General features: G+C 45.8%; 1 protein-coding gene across 1 annotated transcript; it reads left to right on the plus strand.

Annotated features, from left to right (window-relative positions):
• Window positions 1–17,164: 17,164 nt before the first annotated feature.
• On the plus strand, window positions 17,165–22,825 carry LOC123123023 (citrate synthase 3, peroxisomal). The gene is made up of 13 exons (XM_044543424.1): window positions 17,165–17,501; window positions 18,156–18,336; window positions 18,429–18,514; window positions 18,638–18,742; window positions 18,950–19,012; window positions 19,208–19,317; window positions 19,420–19,539; window positions 19,613–19,688; window positions 20,594–20,667; window positions 20,799–20,919; window positions 21,564–21,661; window positions 21,760–21,883; window positions 22,414–22,825. The coding sequence occupies exons 1-13, from the start codon at window positions 17,280–17,282 to the stop codon at window positions 22,543–22,545; spliced, it is 1,512 nt and encodes a 503-aa protein (XP_044399359.1). The 5' UTR covers window positions 17,165–17,279; the 3' UTR covers window positions 22,546–22,825.
• The last annotated feature ends 2,304 nt before the right edge of the window (window positions 22,826–25,129 follow it).

The raw sequence follows: 25,129 nt of genomic DNA on the forward strand, positions 1-25,129 counted from the left end.
ACATAGACCAACTCATTAATGGGACCATTAAGAAAAGCACTCTTCACATCCATTTGTTGCAACTTAAAGTTATGATGAGAAGCATAGGCAATTAACATGCGAATGGACTCAAGGCGAGCAACGGGAGCAAAGGTTTCACCGTAGTCGATACCCTCGACTTGGGAGTAGCCTTGTGCCACCAAACGAGCCTTTTTGCGAATGATAGTTCCATGAGCATCTTGCTTGTTCTTGAATATCCACTTGGTCCCAATGACATTATGGTTCCCCATTGGCCTTGGCACCAATCTCCACACCTTGTTGTGCTCGAAGTTGTTTAGTTCTTCATGCATTGCATTGAGCCAATCCGGATCCTCGAGTGCTTCATAAACCTTTTGGGGTTCCACACAAGAGACAAACGCATGATGTTCACAATAGTTTGCTAATTGTCTACGAGTGCTTACCCCCTTAGTTAAGCTTTCAAGCACATTCTCCATGATGTGCCCTTTGGTGGTGAGCTTGGAAGCAATCTTGGCGGCACGATGCTCCAATTCCTCCTCGGAAGTGAGATGAGGAGAGGAAACTTGATCATCTTGAGCGCCGTCTTGAGCTTGTTCTTGATCTTGAGCTTGCTCTTGATCTTGAACTTGCTCGGTGGTGAGAACTTGACCTTGGGCATCATGTGGTGGTTCACCACCATCTTGAGGGTGATCTTGCCCTTGATCTTGTTCATTTGGTTGAGGGCCTTCACTATGTTCTTCGGAAGCGTGTGGGTCTTGGGTTGGTGATGGTTCCACTTGAGTGGAACATTGTCCTTCTCCTTCGGCCACAAGGGGTTCCTCAATGGGTAGGATATGACCAACACCCATTCTTCTTATGGCTTGGGGAGGAATTTCATCACCTACATCACAAGTACCGCTTTGCTCCACTTGGGAGTCGTTATTCTCATCAAACTCCATGTTACACGTCTCCTCAATAAGCCCCGTGGACTTATTGAGAACACGGTAAGAATGGGAGTTTGTAGCATAACCAACAAATATGCCCTCATGAGCTCTAGCCTCAAATTTAGACAAACGAACACCTTTCTTGAGAATGAAACACTTACACCCGAACACCCGAAGGTACTTGAGGTTGGGCTTGTTACCAGTGAGTATCTCATATGGAGTCTTGTTCAAGCCTTTGCAGAGATAGAGCCGATTTGATGCATGACACGCGGTGTTGATGGCTTCGGCCCAAAAGTTGTAGGGAGACTTGAACTCCGCCATCATGGTCCTTGCCGCATCCATCAATGTCCGGTTCTTCCTCTCCGCTACACCATTTTGTTGAGGGGTGTATGGTGCGGAATATTGATGCTTGATCCCCTCATCACTAAGAAACTCATCCAAGGTGTAGTTCTTGAACTCGGTGCCGTTGTCACTTCTTATAGTCAAGATCTTTGCATTGTGTTGACATTGGGCTTCATTTGCAAAGTCAATGACGGTTTGTTGGGTCTCGCTCTTCCTCTTGAAGAAATATACCCAAGTGTATCTTGAATAATCATCCACAATCACCAAGCAATACTTTCTACCCCCAAGACTATCAAAAGATGGAGGCCCAAAGAGATCCATGTGAAGGAGCTCCAAAGGCCTCTTCGAGTAAATGATAGTCGTGGGAGGGTGAGCCTTCTCATGTAGTTTCCCTTCGATACAAGCACTCCAAGCACGATCTTTAGCAAAGCTAACATTTGTTATTCCACGGACATGGTCCCCCTTGAGAAGACTTTGCAAAGATCTCATATTGACATGGGCTAGGCGGCGATGCCAAATCCATCCCACGTCAACTTTAGCCATTTGGCATGTCGCGGTCTTAGTGGGTCGCTCCGAAAAGTTAATCACATAGAGACCATTCTCAACATGCCCAACAAAGGCTACTTTAAGATTCTTGCTCCACAAGAGGGCCACGGTATCAATATCAAAGAATGTGGCAAAACCCATGATTGCAAGTTGACAAACGGAAAGTAAATTGTATGCAAGGGACTCAACAAGCATGACCTTCTCGATCGTGAGATCATGAGAAATGACAACCTTGCCAAGTCCCAATACCTTAGAAGACGAGGCATCACCCCACTCGACATTGGTGGGCATAGGTGGAATCTTGTGCACGTCCACCACCAAGTCCTTGCTTCCGGTCATATGATTTGTAGCTCCACTGTCGAGCAACCATGATCCTCCACCGGAAGCAAACACCTACAAGAGATCAATGCTTGGTTTTAGGTACCCATTTTGTAATGGGTCCTTTGATGTTAGTGACAAGGGTCTTAGGAACCCAAATAGACCATTCTATGTACTCATAAGGAGAACCAACAAATTTGGCATAAACATGCCCATCACTAGCACGGCATAACACATAAGAAGGGTTAAAGTCGCCGGCTTTGTTGGGAGGGGTGGCATTGCCCTTCTTGACACCGCCACCCTTCGCATTGTTCTTCTTCTCCTTGGAAGCACCCTCTCCCTCCTTCACAAAAGTTTTCTTGAGAGGAGGAGGTCGTTTGGTCTTGTCATTCTTCTTCTTGTTCTTGGGCTTGGGTGCGAACCCAATCCCCTCCTTGGCCACAACTTCCTTTTGATTGCTCAAAAGGTCGTTGAGGTTCTTCTCACCTTGTATGCATGACACAAGGCCTTTCTCAAGTTACTCCTTCAACTTAGCATTTTCCTCAACAAGATGCACATGCTCACAACACGGGTTAGAAGCATTTGCATTATCAATTAAAACCATATGAGGAAAAGTGGCTTTCTCCTTAGTTAGCTATACTTGGAGTTGATAATGAGACTCCTTGAGGCTAGCATGAATACCTTTCAAGGCCTTGTGAGCCTTGTCAAGTATATCAAACTCCTCCTTGAGTCTAGCAAGATCAACCCCAAGTTTGGCCTTCTCGGAATTTAGCACACGAGAAACAACAAGAGCATGATCAAGATCTTTCTTCAACTTAGCATGATCATCATTGTATGACTCCTCAAGATCCAAACGATGACCACGCTCTTCCTCTAGAGCGTTGGAGAGATCCGATATCTCATCGGCATAGTCACGACTATGTCCCTCCATCCTAGAGATGGTCTCTTCATGAGCCTCGATCATGACATTGGCTTCACCAAGTTGTTCCAAGAGAGCAACGAAGTGCTTCTTGGATTTACCCTTAAGATTACTCATAAAAGACTCAAACTCATTATTCTCCACATTAGACCCCTCATGTTCATCAATGCAATCCGTCAAAGAGGGATTATTAATGATGGTAGTTTTGATGTTGGGGGTTACCTTGTTGGTGGCTTTAGCCATGAGGCACTTGGCGGTGATGTTCTCATTTGGTGAGTCGAAGAGAGACACCCGTGGGGTTGTCGCAATGGCAACGGGGGCCATGGCGATCGACTCTCCATCTTCATCATCATCATCCTCATGATACTCTTCTTGGGCCACCAACCCCTTGGAATGAGTCTTCTTGGTGAAGTTGCTCTTCTTGGGGAAAGACTTGGCCTTGTCTTTTCGGATGAGCTTGCCACCATTGTCTTCCCTCTTCTCGTATGGACATTCCGCAACAAAGTGACTCACATTGCCACAATTATAGCAAGTTCTCACTCGTTGCTTGACTTTGGCGCCACTTGAGTTGCTCTTGTTGAAGTTGGGCCTTGAGTTCTTCTTGTTCCAAAATTGCCTAGAAGCAAGAGCCATGTGTTCATGATAGTCATACTTTGTATGTTCGGGGTTGTTCTCCTCTTCATCCTCTTCTTCCTCTTCTTCAACACAAACCTTGGCCTTCAATGCAAGGTTGGGCTTCTTTTCCCTTTGAGAGCGTAGCACCGCATTGTCGGCGGTCTTGTCCAAGATGCTCATAGCCACAAACTCATCCAACACTTCACTTGAGGACAAAGTATGGAAGTTCGGCCTTTGACGAATGACGGAGGACATGGCCTTGTGGTAAGGCATCATTGCCTTGAGGAATTTACGCTTGATCCAATTGTCATCCGTGTCCTTGCTTCCATGATCTCGGAGTGAAACCGCGAGTTTGGTTACTCTCCGATAAAGCTCACGAGGTTCTTCATCCTCTTTCATTGCAAACTCGTCGGCTTCATCTTGCACCACTTCATAGTTGGAGCGTTGAATGCTTGCGCTTCCCCGGTAGAGGGAAACAACTTGGTGTCATGCATCTTTGGCCATGGCGTAGGGCCGGAGGTGAGGAAGATCTTCGGGAGGAATTGCATCTTGAATGATGAAGAGAGCATTCTCATTGAATTGATTATCCGCGGCTTCTCTAGGAGTGAAGTTGCTTCAGTCATGCGGATAGAAACCTTCTTCAATGATTCTCCAAAGATTAGTATTCACATGATTTAAATGACGCTTAAAACGATAGACCCAAGACTCAAAGTCCTCATTTTTCACAATCTTAGGGGGAGGACTGGCATGATTCAAATGAGTAGAAGGAATCGGTCCACCATAAACAGGTGGAGGTTCCACATGGGCAAAGATGTCGGTGCCATTCTTACCACTAGAAGAAGGAGCCTTTTCACTAGTAGCTTCCCCCTTGTCAGAGTTAGCATCCGTCACCTTGTTAGTGGGATCACCCACTTTCAACGGTGCGGTGGATAGTTTAAGCCCTTCAATGAATTTATTAAACATGCTTTCAACCTCGGTCGTCATGGAGGTTTTCAATGTGTCCAAGGCCACATTGAATTCCTCACGAGAGACCAAGGTTCCCCCATCGCCTGTAGACGAGACCGGATTCGCACCGGAGTGCTCCTCCACACCGTCTACGACGTCAACCATACTCTTCGGACGGCAAAGTCCTAAATAAAGAGACGAGGCTCTGATACCAATTGAAAGGATCGATATAGTTGACTAGAGGGGGGGTGAATAGGCAACTAACAATTTTTAGCTTTTCTTTATCAAATTAAACTTTGCATCAAAGTAGGTTGTCTAGATATGCAACTAGGTGAGCAACCTATATGATGCAACAACCACAAGCACACAAGCAAGCAAAGGATGCAACACAAATAAACTTGCACAAGTAAAGGGAAGAGATAACCAAGAGTGGAGCCGGTGGAGACGACGATGTGTTACCGAAGTTCCTTCCTTTTGAGGGGAAGTACGTCTCCGTTAGAGCGGTGTGGAAGCACAATGCTCCCCAAGAAGCCACAAGGGCCACCGTATTCTCCTCATGCCCTCACGCAATGCGAGATGCCGTGATTCCACTATTGGTGCCCTTGGAGGCGGCGACCGAACCTTTACAAACAAGGTTGGGGCAATCTCCACAACTTAATTGGAGGCTCCCAACGACACCACGAAGCTTCACCACAATGGACTATGGCTCCGCGGTGACCTCAACCGTCTAGGGTGCTCAAACACCCAAGTGTTGTGTAACGTAGTAATTTCAAAAAAATTCCGACGCACACGCAAGATCATGGTGATGCATAGCAACGAGAGGGGAGAGTGTTGTCCACGTACCCTCGTAGACCGAAAGCAGAAGCATTAGCGCAACGCGGTTGATGTAGTCGTACGTCTTCACGATCCGACCGATCAAGTACCGAACGCACGGCACCTCCGAGTTCAGCACACGTTCAGCCCGATGACGTCCCTCGAACTCCGATCCAGCCGAGTGTTGAGGGAGAGTTTCGTCAGCACGACGGCGTGGTGACGATGATGATGTTCTACCGACGCAGGGCTTCACCTAAGCACTGCTACAGTATTATCGAGGTGGACTATGGTGGAGGGGGGCACCGCACACGGCTAAAAGATCAAACGATCAATTGTTGTGTCTCTAGGGTGCCCCCCTGCCCCCGTATATAAAGGAGCAAGGGGGGATGTGCGGCCGGCCAAGAGAGGGCGCGCCAGGAGGAGTCCTAATCCCACCGGGAGTAGGACTCCCTCCCTTTTCCTTGTTGGATTAGGAGTGGAGGGGGAAAGAGGTGGAGGAGAAGAAGGAAATGGGGGGCGCCGCCCCCCTCTCCTTGTCCTATTCGGACTAGGGGGGAGGGGCGCGCAGACCTTTCCCTGGCCGCCTCTCCTCTTCTCCACTAAGGCCCACTATGCCCATTAACCCCCCGGGGGGTTCCGGTAACCCCTCCGGTACTCCGGTAAAATCCCGATTTCACCCGGAACAATTTCGATATCCAAATATAGGCTCCAATATATCAATCTTCATGTCTCGACCATTTCGAGACTCCTCGTCATGTCCGTGATCACATCCGGGACTCCGAACAACCTTCGGTACATCAAAACATATAAACTCATAATATAACTGTCATCGAAACGTTAAGCGTGCGGACCCTACGGGTTCGAGAACTATGCAGACATGACCGAGACACGTCTCCGGTCAATAACCAATAGCGGAACCTGGATGCTCATATTGGCTCCCACATATTCTACGAAGATCTTTATCGGTCAGACCGCATAACAACATACGTTGTTCCCTTTGTCATCGGTATGTTACTTGCCCGAGATTCGATCATCGGTATCTCAATACCTAGTTCAATCTCGTTACCGGCAAGTCTCTTTACTCGTTCCGTAATACATCATCCCTCAACTAACTCATTAGTTGCAATGCTTGCAAGGCTTAAGTGATGTGCATTGCCGAGTGGGCCCAGAGATACCTCTCCGACAATCGGAGTGACAAATCCTAATCTCGAAATACGCCAACCCAACAAGTACCTTCGGAGACACCTGTAGAGCACCTTTATAATCACCCAGTTACGTTGTGACGTTTGATAGCACACAAAGTGTTCCTCCGGTAAACGGGAGTTGCATAATCTCATAGTCATAGGAACATGTATAAGTCATGAAGAAAGCAATAGCAACATACTAAACGATCGAGTGCTAAGCTAACGGAATGGGTCAAGTCAATCACATCATTCTCCTAATGATGTGATCCCGTTAATCAAATGACAACCCATGTCAATGGCTAGGAAACATAACCATCTTTGATTAACGAGCTAGTCAAGTAGAGGCATACTAGTGACACTCTGTTTCTCTATGTATTCACACAAGTATTACGTTCCCGGTTAATACAATTCTAGCATGAATAATAAACATTTATCATGATATAAGGAAATAAATAATAACTTTATTATTGCCTCTAGGGCATATTTCCTTCAGTCTCCCACTTGCACTAGAGTCAGTAATCTAGATTACATAGTAATGATTCTAACACCCATGGAGCCTTAGTGCTGATCATGTTTTGCTCGTGGAAGAGGCTTAGTCAACGGGTCTGCAACATTCAGATCCGTATGTATCTTGCAAATTTCTATGTCTCCCACATAGACTAAATCCCGGATGGAATTGAAGCGTCTCTTGATGTGCTTGGTTCTCTTGTGAAATCTGGATTCCTTCGCCAAGGCAATCGCACCGGTATTGTCACAAAAGATTTTCATTGGACCCGATGCACTAGGTATGACACCTAGGTCGGATATGAACTCCTTCATCCAGACTCCTTCATTTGCTGCTTCCGAAGCAGCTATGTACTCCACTTCACACGTAGATCCGGCCACGATGCTTTGTTTAGAACTGCGCCAACTGACAGCTCCACCGTTCAATGTAAACACGTATCCGGTTTGCGATTTAGAATCGTCCGGATCAGTGTCAAAGCTTGCATCAACGTAACCATTTACGATGAGCTCTTTGTCACCTCCATAAACGAGAAACATATCCTTAGTCCTTTTCAGGTATTTCAGGATGTTCTTGACCGCTGTCCAGTGATCCACTCCTGGATTACTTTGGTACCTCCCTGCTAGACTTATAGCAAGGCACACATCAGGTCTGGTACACAGTATTGCATACATGATAGAGCCTATGGCTGAAGCATAGGGAACATCTTTCATCTTCTCTCTATCTTCTGCAATGGTCGGGCATTGAGTCTTACTCAACTTCACACCTTGTAACACAGGCAAGAACCCTTTCTTTGCTTGATCCATTTTTAACTTCTTCAAAACTTTGTCAAGGTATGTGCTTTGTGAAAGTCCAATTAAGCGTCTTGATCTATCTCTATAGATCTTGATGCCCAATATATAAGCAGCTTCACCGAGGTCTTTCATCGAAAAACTCTTATTCAAGTATCCCTTTATGCTATCCAGAAATTCTATATCATTTCCAATCAGCAATATGTCATCCACATATAATATCAGAAATGCTACAGAGCTCCCACTCACTTTCTTGTAAATACAGGCTTCTCCAAAAGTCTGTACAAAACCAAATGCTTTGATCACACTGTCAAAGCGTTTATTCCAACTCCGAGAGGCTTGCACCAGTCCATAAATGGATCGCTGGAGCTTGCACACTTTGTTAGCTCCCTTTGGATCGACAAAACCTTCCGGTTGCATCATATACAACTCTTCTTCCAGAAATCCATTCAGGAATGCAGTTTTGACATCCATTTGCCAAATTTCATAATTATAAAATGCGGCAATTGCTAACATGATTCGGACAGACTTAAGCATCGCTACGGGTGAGAAGGTCTCATCGTAGTCAATCCCTTGAACTTGTCAAAAACCTTTCGCAACAAGTCGAGCTTTATAGATAGTAACATTACCGTCAACGTCAGTCTTCTTCTTGAAGATCCATTTATTTTCAATGGCTTGCCGATGATCGGGCAAGTCAACCAAAGTCCACACTTTGTTCTCATACATGGATCCCATCTCAGATTTCATGGCCTCAAGCCATTTTGCGGAATCTGGGCTCACCATCGCTTCTTCATAGTTCGTAGGTTCGTCATGTTCTAGTAACATAACCTCCAGAACAGGATTACCGTACCACTCTGGTGCGGATCTTACTCTGGTCGACCTACGAGGTTCAGTAACAACTTGATCTGAAGTTCCATGATCATCATCATTAACTTCCTCACTAATTGGTGTAGGCGTCACAGGAACCGGTTTCTGTGATGAACTACTTTCCAATAAGGGAGCAGGTACAGTTACCTCATCAAGTTCTACTTTCCTCCCACTCACTTCTTTTGAGAGAAACTCCTTCTCTAGAAAGGATCCATTCTTAGCAACGAATGTCTTGCCTTCGGATCTGTGATAGAAGGTGTACCCAACAGTCTCCTTTGGGTATCCTATGAAGACACATTTCTCCGATTTGGGTTCGAGCTTATCAGGTTGAAGTTTTTTCACATAAGCATCGCAGCCCCAAACTTTAAGAAACTACAACTTAGGTTTCTTGCCAAACCACAGTTCATAAGGTGTCGTCTCAACGGATTTCGATGGTGCCCTATTTAACGTGAATGCAGCCATCTCTAAAGCATAACCCCAAAACGATAGCGGTAAATCAGTAAGAGACATCATAGACCGCACCATATCTAGTAAAGTACGATTACGACGTTCGGACACACCATTACGCTGTGGTGTTCCGGGTGGCGTGAGTTGTGAAACTATTCCGTATTGTTTCAAACGTAGACCAAACTCGTAACTCAAATATTCTCCTCCACGATCAGATCGTAGAAACTTTATTTTCTTGTTACGATGATTTTCAACTTCACTCTGAAATTCTTTGAACTTTTCAAATGTTTCAGACTTATGTTTCATTAAGTAGATATACCCATATCTGCTCAAATCATCTGTGAAGGTGAGAAAATAACGATATCGGCCACGAGCTTCAACATTCATCGGACCACATACATCTATATGTATGATTTCCAACAAATCTGTTTCTCTCTCCATAGTACCGGAGAACGGCGTTTTAGTCATCTTGCCCATGAGGCACGGTTCGCAAGTACCAAGTGATTCATAATCAAGTGGTTCCAAAAGTCCATCAGTATGGAGTTTCTTCATGCGCTTTATACCAATATGACCTAAACGGCAGTGCCACAAATAAGTTGCACTATCATTATCAACTCTGCATCTTTTGGCTTCAACATTATGAATATGTGTATCACTACTATCGAGATTCATCAAAAATAGACCACTCTTTAAGGGTGCATGACCATAAAAGATATTACTCATATAAATAGAACAACCATTATTCTCTGATTTAAATGAATAACCGTCTCGCATCAAACAAGATCCAGATATAATGTTCATGCTCAACGCTGGCAGCAAATAACAATTATTTAGGTCTAATACTAATCCCGAAGGTAGATGTAGAGGTAGCGTGCCGACGGCACTCACATCGACTTTGGAACCGTTTCCCACGCGCATCGTCACCTCGTCCTTAGCCAGTGTTCGCTTAATCCGTAGTCCCTGTTTTGAGTTGCAAATATTAGCAACAGAACCAGTATCAAATACCCAGGTGCTACTGCGAGCTCTGGTAAGGTACACATCAATAACATGTATATCACATATACCTTTGTTCACCTTGCCATCCTTCTTATCCGCCAAATACTTGGGGCAGTTCCGCTTCCAGTGACCAGTCTGCTTGTAGTAGAAGCACTCAGAATCAGGCTTAGGTCCAGACTTGGGTTTTTTCTCTTGAGCAGCAACTTGTTTGCTGTTCTTCTTGAAGTTTCCCTTCTTCTTCCCTTTGCCTTTTTTCTTGAAACTGGTGGTCTTATTGACCATCAACACTTGATGCTCCTTCTTGATTTCTACCTCCGCAGCCTTTAGCATTGCGAAGAGCTCGGGAATCGTCTTATCCATCCCTTGCATGTTATAGTTCATCACGAAGCTCTTGTAGCTTGGTGGCAGTGATTGAAGAATTCTGTCAATGACGCTATCATCCGGAAGATTAACTCCCAGTTGAATCAAGTGATTGTTATACCCAGACATTCTGAGTATATGCTCACTGACAGAACTATTCTCCTCCATCTTGCAGCTGTAGAACTTATTGGAGACTTCATATCTCTCAATCCGGGCATTTGCTTGAAATATTAACTTCAACTCCTGGAACATCTCATATGCTCCATGACGTTCAAAACGTCGTTGAAGTCCCGGTTCTAAGCCGTAAAGCATGGCACACTGAACTATCGAGTAGTCATCAGCTTTGCTTTGCCAGACGTTCTTAACGTCGTCAGTTGCATCTGCAGCAGGCCTGGCACCCAGCGGTGCTTCCAGGACGTAATTCTTCTGTGCAGCAATGAGGATAATCCTCAAGTTACGGACCCAGTCCGTGTAATTGCTACCATCATCTTTCAACTTTGCTTTCTCAAGGAACGCATTAAAATTCAACGGAACAACAACACGGGCCATCTATCTACAATCAACATAGACAAGCAAGATACTATCAGGTACTAAGTTCATGATAAATTTAATTTCAATTAATCATATTACTTAAGAACTCCCACTTAGATAGACATCCCTCTAATCCTCTAAGTGATCACGTGATCCAAATCAACTAAACCATAACCGATCATCACGTGAAATGGAGTAGCTTTCAATGGTGAACATCACTATGTTGATCATATCTACTATATGATTCACGCTCGACCTTTCGGTCTCAGTGTTCTGAGGCCATATCTGCATATGCTAGGCTCGTCAAGTTTAACCTGAGTATTCCGCGTGTGCAAAACTGGCTTGCACCCGTTGTAGATGGACGTAGAGCTTATCACACCCGATCATCACGTGGTGTCTGGGCACGACGAACTTTGGCAACGGTGCATACTCAGGGAGAACACTTTTATCTTGAAATTTAGTGAGAGATCATCTTATAATGCTACCGTCAATCAAAGCAAGATAAGATGCATAAAAGATAAACATCACATGCAATCAATATAAGTGATATGATATGGCCATCATCATCTTGTGCTTGTGATCTCCATCTCCGAAGCACCGTCATGATCACCATCGTCACCGGCGCGACACCTTGATCTCCATCGTAGCATCATTGTCTTCTCGCCAATCTTATGCTTCTACGACTATCGCTATCGCTTAGTGATAAAGTAAAGCATTACAGGGCGATTGCATTGCATACAATAAAGCGACAACCATATGGCTCCTGCCAGTTGCCGATAACTCGGTTACAAAACATGATCATCTCATACAATAAAATTTAGCATCATGTCTTGACCATATCACATCACAACATGCCCTACAAAAACAAGTTAGACGTCCTCTACTTTGTTGTTGCAAGTTTTACGTGGCTGCTACGGGCTGAGCAAGAACCGTTCTTACCTACGCATCAAAACCACAACGATAGTTCGTCGAGTTAGTGCTGTTTTAACCTTCTCAAGGACCGGGCATAGCCACACTCGATTCAACTAAAGTTGGAGAAACTGACACCCGCCAGCCACCTGTGTGCAAAGCACGTCGGTAGAACCAGTCGCGCGTAAGCGTACGCGTAATGTCGGTCCGGGCCGCTTCATCCAACACTACCGCCGAACCAACGTATGACATGCTGGTAAGCAGTATGACTTGTATTGCCCACAACTGACTTGCGTTCTACTCGTGCATATGACATCTAGGCATAAAACCAGGCTCAGATGCCACTATTGGGTAACGTAGTAATTTCAAAAAATTTCCTACGCACACGCAAGATCATGGTGATGCATAGCAACGAGAGGGGAGAGTGTTGTCCACGTACCCTCGTAGACCGAAAGCGGAAGCGTTAGCACAACGCGGTTGATGTAGTCGTACGTCTTCACGATCCGACCGATCAAGTACCGAACGCACAGCATCTCCGAGTTCAGCACACGTTCAGCCCGATGACGTCCCTCGAACTCCGATCCAGCCGAGTGTTGAGGGAGAGTTCGTCAGCACGATGGCGTGATGACGACGATGATGTTCTACCGACGCAGGGCTTCGCCTAAGCACTGCTACAGTATTATCGAGGTGGACTATGGTGGAGGGGGGCACCGCACACGGCTAAAAGATCAAACGATCAATTGTTGTGTCTCTAGGGTGCCCCCTGCCCCCGTATATAAAGGAGCAAGGGGGGATGTGCGGCCGGCCAAGAGGGGGCGCGCCAGGAGGAGTCCTACTCCCACCGGGTGTAGGACTCCCTCCCTTTTCCTTGTTGGATTAGGAGTGGAGGGGGAAAGAGGTGGAGGAGAAGAAGGAAAGGGGGGGTGCCGCCCCCCTCTCCTTGTCCTATTCGTACTAGGGGGGAGGGCGCGCGGACCTTGCCCTGGCCGCCTCTCCTCTTCTCCACTAAGGCCCACTATGGCCCATTAACCCCCCGGGGGGTTCCGGTAACTCCTCCGGTACTCCGGCAAAGTCCCGATTTCACCCGGAACACTTTCGATATCCAAATATAGGCTTCCAATATATCAATCTTCATCTCTCGACCATTTCGAGACTCCTCGTCATGTCCGTGATCACATCCGGGACTCCGAACAACCTTCGGTACATCAAAACATATAAACTCATAATATAACTGTCATCGAAACGTTAAGCGTGCGGACCCTACGGGTTCGAGAACTATGCAGACATGACCGAGACACGTCTCCGGTCAATAACCAATAGCGGAACCTGGATGCTCATATTGGCTCCCACATATTCTACGAAGATCTTTATCGGTCAGACCGCATAACAACATACGTTGTTCCCTTTATCATCGGTATATATGTTACTTGCCCGAGATTCGATCGTCGGTATCTCAATACCTAGTTCAATCTCGTTACCGGCAAGTCTCTTTAATCGTTCCGTAATACATCATCCCGCAACTAACTCATTAGTTGCAATGCTTGCAAGGCTTAAGTGATGTGCATTACCGAGTGGGCCCAGAGATACCTCTCCGACAATCGGAGTGACAAATCCTAATCTCGAAATATGCCAACCCAACAAGTACCTTCGGAGACACCTGTAGAGCACCTTTATAATCACCCAGTTACGTTGTGACGTTTGATAGCACACAAAGTGTTCCTCCGGTAAACGGGAGTTGCATAATCTCATAGTCATAGGAACATGTATAAGTCATGAAGAGAGCAATAGCAACATACTAAACGATCGAGTGCTAAGCTAACGGAATGGGTCAAGTCAATCACATCATTCTCCTAATGATGTGATCCCGTTAATCAAATGACAACCCATGTCAATGGCTAGGAAACATAACCATCTTTGATTAACGAGCTAGTCAAGTAGAGGCATACTAGTGACACTCTGTTTGTCTATGTATTCACACAAGTATTACCTTCCCGGTTAATACAATTCTAGCATGAATAATAAACATTTATCATGATATAAGGAAATAAATAATAACTTTATTATTGCCTCTAGGGTATATTTCCTTCACCAAGAGTAACAATATCCGCTAGGGATTAGTGGGGGAATCAAATTTCTCTTGGTGGAAGTGTAGATCGGGGCCTTCTCAACCAATCCGAGCAAATCAACAAGTTTGATTGGCTAGGGAGAGAGATCGGGCGAAAATGGAGCTTGGAGCAACAATGGAGCTTTTGGGGGAAGAGGTAAGTCAACTTTGGGGAAGAAGACCCCCTTATATAGTGGGGGGGGGGAACAATCCAACCGTTACCCCCCAAAGCAGCCCCGCAGAGGGCGGTACTACCGCAGGAGGCAACGGTACTACCGCTGGGCCCAGTGGTACTGCCGCTCCCCCACGCGGTACTGCCCTGCAGCCTGGGAAGGCAAGAACATGTGCAGGGATCGGACCCAGTGCGGTACTGCCGTGGTGGTAGGGCGGTACTACCGCTTATGAGCGGTACTACCGCAACTACTGCCGCTGCTTAGTGCCGCACAATCCGACACGAGAGGCGACCCCCTCGAGTCGAGGCGGTAGGAGCCCGGTACCGCAGCGGTACTATGGGTGAGGACCCACAGGCGGTACTACCGCTGTAGAGCGGTACTGCCGCCTGTGGCTCTTGAGCGGTACTACCGCTGGGACCAAATGATGCACATAGGAAGGGGAATGAGCTCTCCATTGAAGCGGAAAGGCTCAGAGGGTGTGAAAAGGATGTGTACGTGTTGATTCCACCCTAGCCTTACCAAAGCGGACCCCCTCTTGATAGTACGGTGACTCCTACGAAACTAGTTCACCAAAATAGAAACGAAAGAGCTACACCGTCTTAAATAACACTCCAAGGGGAAGGAAACCGTCTCGTGCCAAAGGATGAATATCTGAAATGCTCAAAGCACACGATTAGTCCGCAAACATGTTGTCATCAATCACCAAAACTACATCTAGAGAGATATGCCTTAACACCGGCTCCGAGCAGGCGGTCCCCCTCCGCTCCCTTGAAGTTCGCACCACATTATTACGACGAGACGGGGCATGGCTACAGTGCAGCCTGCCACCCCCGAATCCAGGGCGGAGCGTGGCCACAGTGCAGCGTACTGGGCGGACATCCCTCGCCCGGCGCGGCACTATTGCCACGCAGCCCGTGACATCACCCATGGAAGAGGAGGCCATGCTCCCACTACGGACTGTCAGTACGGCCCGTAGGCGGCGTGCCCTACCTGTCCGTGAGAGACCGACTCCTGACCAGTCGGCACAGGGGAGGCCGACTCCCCACCAGGCAGCTCCCCCCCTTCCTCAAAGTCCATGCGCCATTAATCAGAAGAGACGGCAAGTGGCTACTGTGATCGCCCGCCAGGCGGCGGGACTGTAGCCACGCCTTCCCCGACCAAGCACACATCATCAGTGGCACTGCCACATTACTAAGCAGCCGGCAGGACCCGCAAGCGGCGGGTGCGGCCTGTCGGTGAAGTACGAGACAGTCGGCGGGACCCACCAGGCGGCGGGCCCCAGCGGCCGACGGAGAAGCCGGCGACCACAGACACTGACAACCGGGTCCTACACCCAGCCAGATCACCATTGTACCCCTGGGTGGTAGGCCTATATAACCCCCCCAGAACACCCATGCAAAGGGTTCAGCCTCATAGAGATTACACACACACACGCATAGAGAGAGTGAAGCTAGGACTAGCCTTGTTCTTCTTCCTCCTCTAGAGAAACAGCTCAAGGAGCAAGCTTGTAGCCACCCTTGTTGAGATAGTGATCATGCGGAGACCCCGCAGAGCAGGACTAGGGGTGTTATCTCCTAGGAGAGCCCCGAACCTGTTTAAAGTTCGCCGGCGTACATGTCTACGCCTTATCCCGTTTCCAGGCACCGGCGATGTCTTACTCTCCCCCACCATGATAAGCCATCCTTTGGCATATGTCGCACGACACCCCCGACACCGAAGCATTTCAAGATATGAAATAAACGCCTACGACTAAGTTGACTTTTTCCGTAGCAACACATTCAACAAATCGAAATTGCTGAAATGAACTGAATTTCGGTTATTTTGGTTTGGGCTGAAACTGAAAGTGAAAACCTTTAACAGCATCGAGCTGCGCGTTCCTCGCGTCACTCTCTTGCTCTGCTCATCTCCGACCGATCCGATGGATCGCACCGACCCTGCGCGGGGCCGCCTCGCCGTGCTCTCTTCCCACCTTCTCGGCGTCGGCGCGGAGGGCGCGGACCCCGCGGCCGCACTGGAGAGGTCGCCGTCGTCGGCCGCACCTCCGGGGACCCGCGCCGGCGTGCTCGCCGTGGTGAACACGAGGACGGGGGAACGGTACGAGGTCAAGGTTTCGGAGGATGTCACCGTCCGTGCCACAGACTTCAAGTACAAGCACATGACAATTCAGAATGTTTTCGACTACTATTTTAGTGACGTGAGAATGGCAACTTTAGCTGCCAAGCATGGCAACTTTTACGCTTTACTTTAATTTTTTGGCAGGTGCTTGCCCCTAACTTAGGCCCTGTTAGGCAAATCGCCGCGGAGTGGAGCCTGCGGAGCGCCTTTCCAGCCGTTCCCCAAATTAGAACTAGATTCTGCTCCGCTCCGACGTGGAGTTGGAGAGTGGAGAGAATCCGAACAACCCCTTACAGTCAACTAAAGTTGTCATGGAAAGCGTTCGGGTTACCACGCTTAAACCCCGAACGTGAGGCACTTATCATTTCCGCTCTTTTTATTTCTTTGCTCCATACACGGGAAGGAAGGGTCCACACAGGAGCGGCGCTAGGGATATTCTTGGGTCTTCATGTGAATACCCATGATTTTTACAAAACAATGACATTTTTCGAAAAACAAGAATGATTTTGGCAAAATAAATACACATGAATATCCGGTTGCAAATTCCTGGAGCCGCCACTGGGTCCACATTGCGAGATAAGTGAGATGACTAAGATGCATTATTTGCCACGGACGCAGTCTGACCGGTCAATGCAAACACAATATGAAGCTACACGATACAGTGAACACACGAGACAAAAACATTCACCTCAAAAAAAAAAAACGCGACAAATACATTGACCACCGATGCTACTTCAGAATTCAGAAAGGAAAGATAAACAGCAACGTGCTGCGTGAAGCAAAAGCCGTACCCAACCAGAGACGTCCAAGCAACCGCTTCCCTCTCTCCTCTTGCTCTGCTCGTCGTCCCTCCAGTCCACCTACTTCGCACCGACCGATCCGATGGACCGCGCCGATCCCGCGCGGGGCCGCCTCGCCGTGCTCTCCTCCCACCTCCTCGCCGCCGGCGCGGAACCCGCGGCCGCGCTGGAGAGGTCGCCGGCGTCGGCCGCGGCCCCGGGGACCCGCGCCGGCGTGCTCGCCGTGGTGGACTCGAGGACCGGGAAGCGGTACGAGGTCAAGGTCTCGGAGGACGGCACCGTCCGCGCCACTGACTTCAAGAAGGTATAAAACCGGCAGTCCAGCCTGATATTAGCTTGTGTTCTTCGGCGGTGGGGTGTGGCGTGAATCGATCTGTGCTGCCTCTGTCCGTAGCAGAGAGCTTGTGTTCTGCAGTTCTGTTGGCAGTGGGCTGGCCTTATGGATTCGGCATAGGATTAGGATTTACTCTATACTTGTCGTAGCTAAGCGCAAGTAATCAAAGAGCTTAATTTTTGGGTTCGAAGTTGAGGTTCCAGTCCAGTAATTAGGAGCAACTGTTGAACCTGTGAACTGTGATCAATTGATCCAACAATTGATCAAGTATTCTTTTGCTTCACGACATGTATATTGGAAATTATTGGACGACATGTATAGCTTAGGGAAGCTGGTAGCTGTAACTGATTTTGTTTGTTATTGCGGTAGACATTGTCTATAAATTTCTGTGATTTTGCAGCACCAAATTTGAACGAAACACACTACTCCCTCTGATACATATCAAATTGTGGCTGATTTAGTACAACTTGTACTAAATCAGCGACAATTAATATGGATCGGAGGGAGTATAAGCATTTTACTCTCAATGGCACCTTGGCCACAGCTCTGCCTCAATGATGCTTCACTTGTATCATGAAACCAGATCAAAGAGAACAAACTGATTGTCACTGTGTTACGTTGTAGATTACCGCTGGAAAAGATGACAAGGGTCTTAAGACTTATGATCCTGGTTATCTCAACACTGCCCCTGTGCGTTCTTCCATCTGCTACATTGATGGGGATGAGGGAATTCTTCGCTACAGGGGTTATCCAATTGAGGAGGTTGCTGAAAGCAGTTCGTTTGTTGAGGTCGCCTACCTCTTAAGTAAGTGTTTTGGAACTAGTATTTCTATTGAATTCGAGAGCATATATATAATTTTTTTTGTAATTGTTGGTTAATGACTTCTGCGTCCACAGTGTATGGGAATTTGCCTTCTCAGAGTCAACTGGCAGCCTGGGAGTTTGCAATTTCACAGCACTCTGCTGTTCCTCAAGGACTCTTGGTATGCTTTGTCCCTTACCTTTTCTTTTAAAGTCTTGATACTGCAATATATTAAGAATATCATGTAGGTTTCGGGCTTCCCTCAGATTACAAAGTGATGTATGGTGCTTTCTAATTTTGGCAGGATATCATACAATCAATGCCTCATGATGCCCACCCCATGGGTGTCCTTGCCAGTGCAATGAGCACACTTTCTGTCTTCCACCCAGATGCAAACCCTGCCCTTAGAGTAAGCACATTCTGAATGCACCAATTTAGGCAGATGATTATTCACATAGTTCTTACGCAATGCGATAGTATCCGTCAAACCCTTGAACTTTCACTGTTATAAAATTTATTTGATAGTTTGTTGTATATGCCATACTTAATTTTGTTTTTTATCTTTTATTATGCTCAACAGTTTGAAGTTGATCTTTGACATATTCTACCCATACAGGGGCAAGATCTGTACAACTCAAAGCAGGTTAGGGATAAGCAAATTGTGCGAGTTCTTGGGAAGGTATGACTAATAATCTGATTATCTTCAGTTAGTGTAGTTTTTCAGGATACTCATCCAACTGATTAAATTATGTTTGCCATGCTAAAAATATCCGCGGATTCTGCATATAACCTCATGATGGAAGTTGCAACAACAGTACTTTCTGTCTTTAGTCATGTACTTGGCTTAACTTTCTATATCTGACCATTTGTTTAGGCACCAGCAATAGCAGCTGCAGCCTACCTGAGACTAGCAGGAAGGCCTGCCGTCCTTCCTTCAAATAATCTTTCTTATTCAGAGAATTTCTTGTATATGCTAGACTCTTTGTAAGTCACATTAGTTTATAATTCTTTTTATTTGTTTTTCCCACATATTTTTGGCTAAAGAATTCATTTTGTACATATTTTTCTACCTTTGATGTGTTGCAGGGGTGACAAAGAATATAAGCCAAATCCCCGACTTGCACGGGTTCTAGATATCCTTTTTATTCTCCATGCTGAACACGAAATGAACTGCTCAACAGCTGCTGTTAGGCACCTTGCTTCAAGGTATCATGTCCTTCATTCTCCTCTCAAGTGGGAGTAGTAAATTGATGTCTAATTAGCTATGATATCTGTGTAGTGGTGTCGATGTCTTCACTGCTCTTTCTGGTGGTGTTGGAGCTCTATATGGTCCACTGCATGGTGGCGCAAATGAGGTAAATTATATCGAGCTCTGCCTCCTCCTGGTTCATGCATTCAAGCTTATAATGTTTCTGCATATTTAACAATCCCCATCATTAGAAATTCATTAGTTAATCTAAGAAACAACAGGACCTTGCTTCAGCAGCTCTTACATGAAAAACCTTATGAATCCTGCATCCACTTGTAAGGAAGTTCGTACTTTTAAGTCAGTTTTAGACCATGCGTTCCACCTCTGGCTCTACCAGGCCCATTCAAAACCCAAATTGAAACCTAACAAAACTGAACGTATGTTATTGGCAATCTCATGCAGTTGTAGTTCATCCTATGTGCCCTAAGTTTGTTGGTGGCAGGAGCTTGTAACAGTTCTATGACGACCTATGCCTCCAACTTCTTTTATGAGGAGAGTCTGATATCAATATATCCCTGACCTCATCTACATTGCTCAATATCTCCTTCATTTGGAACAACCAAAACTAGTGCAGAAAGTATAACCAAGGTTATTAAACCACAAGGAACAACATATTGACCCGTGTGTGGATTTTATTAGATTTGGTACCTGTAAAGAGTTTATGCATACTGGCAGGCTGTCATTTTTTCCATGTAAAGCAGACTCCATTACTATTTATAATTTGGAAGGTCTTTAATCTTTGTCTGATTCACATTGAAACTCAATAAAATGAATTTCTGAAGCAAGGCTCACCAACACATTTTCTAAATATGTATTTTTGTTTCTCATCGCGGCGTCAATGCAAGTAGACCATCCTCTCTCAAGAATTTCCTTCCAGCCTCACATCACCTTAGTTTTGGGGGAATTTATGTATCGTGAAGTATTTTAATTTGAGAAACCTGCATCCTGGCCCATAGAGATCAAAGGATTGGCATCTTACTATGGGACTTAGTGTTATGTTCTGTATGTCAGGCGGTACTTAAAATGTTGAATGAGATTGGAGCTGTGGAGAATATTCCAGATTTCATTGAGGGAGTGAAGAACAGGTGATACACAACTCCTACTTGATTGATATTTTTCTTGTCTCCGTGATGGTCTTTTCAATAGAATTTCTACTTCAATACCTTTTTGATGCACCGTTAGACCTGTTTTACAAGCGATGTCTGTCCTTTTTCAGGAAACGGAAAATGTCAGGTTTTGGGCATCGTGTGTATAAGAATTATGATCCTCGCGCTAAAGTCATCCGGAAGTTAGCAGAAGAGGTTTTCTCGATTGTCGGACGGGATCCTCTTATCGAGGTCAGCTATTCCCGATCTGTTTGACTGTAGAGAGGAAGGTTTTCTGAGAACTTTACCAAACCTCCATTTATGTAGAGAGAGTTTGATCAGTGCTCTCATGTAATGAAACAGAGTTGCTCTGTTTATGCCATGGGTACCAAGTGTCAGTAACTTAGTCTATGAAGCATTATGTTTCGAAATAATAGTGTAAAAGAATCGAACCATGCAAAGTAGAAAATACAGTAAAAATATATTTTTCTACTGGGTGAAAATTGACTCGAAAAACGGTGAGATAGATGAATTGCAATTCAGATTATTTCCACTTTGGATCTGATGACTGTTGAAAGGAACAAAAATAGTGGACTTAAGTTGTCCGATTGTTCGCCATCTGTTCTTTTTATGACCGAACGAAAGCTGTCTGTTTTATGCTACTCTTATTTGCCAATATCACAAATGGCTAACACTTCAGGGTTTGATAACCGTTCATTTTGCTAATTAACTTCTTTTTCTATAAACACCCTAGAGTTATGCTATCAACAAGGTCCTAATAATTATGTCGTTTTCTTTAAATGAGGATCCTAAACAGCTTGGCTATCTGTGTGCAACTGTAACCATGCGTTGCCAAATCAAACACATCCTTATGATGTTTTCTGATGCCATACCAGGTTGCTGTTGCTTTGGAGAAGGCAGCACTGTCAGACGAGTATTTTATCAAGAGGAAGCTGTATCCAAATGTGGATTTTTACTCTGGCCTGATTTACAGGTGTGTCAGTTGTTTCTTCGAAACTGAGTCTACTTTCTATCCCCCATGCACCCTATTTCTGTTATTGAATACTTACATTGCGACTCGTTGATTTTCAGAGCAATGGGATTCCCTACAGAATTTTTCCCTGTGTTATTTGCAATTCCTCGCATGGCTGGTTGGCTAGCACATTGGAAGGAGTCACTTGATGACCCAGACAATAAAATTATGAGGCCTCAACAGGTCAGTAGCTATCAACAGTTTTATGTAGAGCACTTCTTTTTGCTTGTTCTGAATTCGGGGACAACCATTTTGTTTTGTTTGTCAGTCTATATATACTGAGCACCAGCTTAAGAGTTACTATTATTCTTTGATCTGTAGTGCGAAATATATTGTTGTGCATGCTTCTTGTTCTGTTGAGTGTTGTTCGGTGGATCTAGTTTTCTCTGTGCTTTAGCAAGGACTTCTTATCACTGTGATACATGTTCCTCTGTGCACCTTGAAACGATCAAACGATTTTGCTTATACAGAAGTCGGTCAATGAATTCTAGCCATGTTTCACTTTATCTTGTCTTCCTAGGGCATCTTTTTTTTTTCTTCTGTCATATTCTCAAAACTAGTAGAACCAATAATCCCGTCAACACTATTTGAGTCATGCAGTTGCTAAATCAAAACCATCCAAGACACAGTATTTAGTTACTCAGGCAGCCAGATCTTCTCATACTTGTGCAATGATTGCTTTGTCGGCGTTAATTCTTTTGCTATTTCTTCAGGTATATACGGGCGTTTGGCTGAGGCATTACACCCCTGTGAGGGAACGAGTGGCATCTAACCAGGGCGAGGAACTTGGTCAGATCGCTACATCAAACGCGACGAGGCGTCGCCGTGCCGGTTCTTCCCTGTAGAACAACAGCACGCATGGATGCATGGTGCAGCATCCAGCCCACACAATAAACCAAGCTGCTGTCCTTGCCACTCATAACGCCGCAGCGGCTTGAGACTGGGGGCGGTTACCCTTCTGGTGTCACCAAGACACTTAGCGGTTGCCATGTAATAAAGTAGTAGTAGAAGGCACGCTGTGGACACTATCTATCCACGCACTTCCAGTTTCCAGCTTCATCTCTGCATGCATGCAATGTGAGCTCATGATTGGAAAAAATAAATCATACTCCCTTCGTCTCAAAATAAGTGTCTCAACTTTTGATGGCATGTCGGTCTTCATAAGAGTGCACATATTAGTGCGGTGCGTAGGATTCGATCCCTGGCCAGCAATGAAAAATCATGCCATTTGACTGTTAGTTAACGCGCTGTTTGACCATTATTTAGTTCTTTTTTACCTTGGGAAAACGTTGGTTTTTTTCAGTTAAAAATGTGTAACTATTTTATCGAACCTGGACGGACCAACGGGTTGGACCGGTGAACCGGTGCTCCAGCAAACTGTCTGGTTCATTCATCGGTCTAGGTTTTCGAAACTATGCTCTAACGATATTGGATTTACAATCACAGTGATGCGATTTATATATGAATTTGGGTGGAGTTGAGTGGATTGGGGATGTCGAGTCTTTGCCCTCTTCCGCGCCAAACTGTGGAAGAGGGGTTCTGATGCGCCGTCCAACTCGGCAGCCACCAGTACTACAACTATTGTCCGTGCTGGGTTTTTGTGGTCGGTTCTTGTGTAGGAACTGCTTGGTTAATCGGTGTGGCCACCGGCCTGTGCAAGTGTGGATTCGGTGGTGTGCGTGGCGCTGACTCTGCTTCCGTTCCGTTTGGCCAGACCGTGGCGTGGTTGCCGGGGGCGGTGCCTTGATGGTCGAATCTGCCAAATCGCATCCAAAGATCATGAATAAGAGGTGCATATGCTTGGACCAATGACAGTAGTGGTGAGGCATTCATATGGAAGTTTATCTCATTACACCCGACTAGAGTCAGTGACTGTTAACAAGCTTCTTGATGTCGCCTGTTCCGAAGAAGCAAAGCCAAACAAATTCCTGCCTCCCCTTGGGCATCTAAGACGCGCATGCGTTCTTGTCGAGAGAGGATTGCGTATAGATATTTATAGATGTAGAATAGTAAGAAAGAGTCGCAAAAAAGTATGAGGTGGAAACATTTAAGAACCTAGATGCACATAAATAATTGAAGGTACTGCTCCGTCAAAACTTTACGAGAGACTTTGGGCATGATAGGTAGGCTGCATCACCGATCAGGCATGTTACACAAGCTATGACTGTCTGGTTATCTGTATGCGCCCATCATATGTTAATCGGAGTTGCTCCATTGCTTACATGACTACTCTAGACGACCGTATGTTAATTGGAGTTGCTCCATTGCATACATGACCACTCTAGACCAACATGAACCTTAAAGCATCTTTAGGCACGCGCAATAAATATAGACATATCCAAGGACTCGGCAACCTTTTTTCATCTAGACTTTAACATAAAAAATATACAGTCGTACATACAGTGGGATTTATAGTTAATTACTCCTTCCGTTTCAAAATGTAGTGCATATAGATTTTCTGAAAAGTCAAACTTTACAAACTTTGATCAAAAAACTATTTATATCTATAATATAAAATATATAAAATACGAAACTACATCTTATAATTAATATAATAATATATTTTTGACATTCTATATGTCAATGTTTTCCTCCACGAACTTAGTCAAACCTTGGGAGGTTTGACTTTTCAGAAAATTTATGTGTACTACATTATGGAGTGGAGGGAGTAGTAACAGTGGGGTTTTTATTAGTTAAAAAGATGACCGCTTTGCAAAAGAAAATGACCGGCCGTATACCATCACTAGTAAAAAAAGGGCCTAATGTGAAGTACATTAGCCCCGGTTTGTAGCTGAACCGGCACTAATGTAACCTGATACGTCTCCAACGTATCTATAATTTTTGATTGCTTCATGCTATATTATATTCTGTTTTGGATGATTAATGGGCTTTGTTATACATTTTTATATTATTTTTGGGACTAACTTATTAACCGGAGGCCCAGCCCAAATTGCTGTTTTTTTGCCTATTTCAGTGTTTCGCAGAAAAAGAATATCAAACGGAGTCCAAACGGAATGAAACTTTTGGGAACGTGATTTGAACGGAGTCCAAATTTTTTAGTGACGGTTGGAGCCACCACCCGGTACTAAAGGGGTGCCCTTCCCGCCGTTTGGCCTGGCCAAATTTGACCTTTAGTACCGGTTGGTGGCTCCAACTGGCACTAAAGGCCCTCCTATATATATAGCACTTACGAAAATTTCAGTTAGTTTCTTCTTTATCTGCTTCTTCCTCGTAGCGCCCGTCCACGTCCCCGTCCCCGTCGCCGCCCCCGTCGCGCGTGCCCGTCCCCGCCCTCGTCGCCGCGCGCTTCCGTCCCCACCCTCATCACCGCCCCGCCCGACCCCGTACGTCGCCGGCCGGCCGCCCCGGCCCGTCCCCATCGGCACCCCCCGTCGCCTCGCATCGTCGTCCGTCGCCCCGCTGTGTAAG

The sequence above is a fragment of the Triticum aestivum genome, chromosome 5D, assembly GCF_018294505.1.
Source record: "Triticum aestivum cultivar Chinese Spring chromosome 5D, IWGSC CS RefSeq v2.1, whole genome shotgun sequence".
NCBI classification, from domain to species: domain Eukaryota; kingdom Viridiplantae; phylum Streptophyta; class Magnoliopsida; order Poales; family Poaceae; genus Triticum; species Triticum aestivum.

What these genes read in the sequence shown, in the direction of transcription:
- LOC123123023 (XM_044543424.1), top strand. Translation starts at nt 17,280, where the DNA reads ATGGACCGCGCCGATCCCGCGCGGGGCCGCCTCGCCGTGCTCTCCTCC. An exon ending in TTGTATATGCTAGACTCTTT is followed by an intron (nt 19,318 to 19,419) that starts GTAAGTCACATT and finishes GATGTGTTGCAG; the next exon opens with GGGTGACAAAGAATATAAGC. An exon ending in AAATTATGAGGCCTCAACAG is followed by an intron (nt 21,884 to 22,413) that starts GTCAGTAGCTAT and finishes CTATTTCTTCAG; the next exon opens with GTATATACGGGCGTTTGGCT.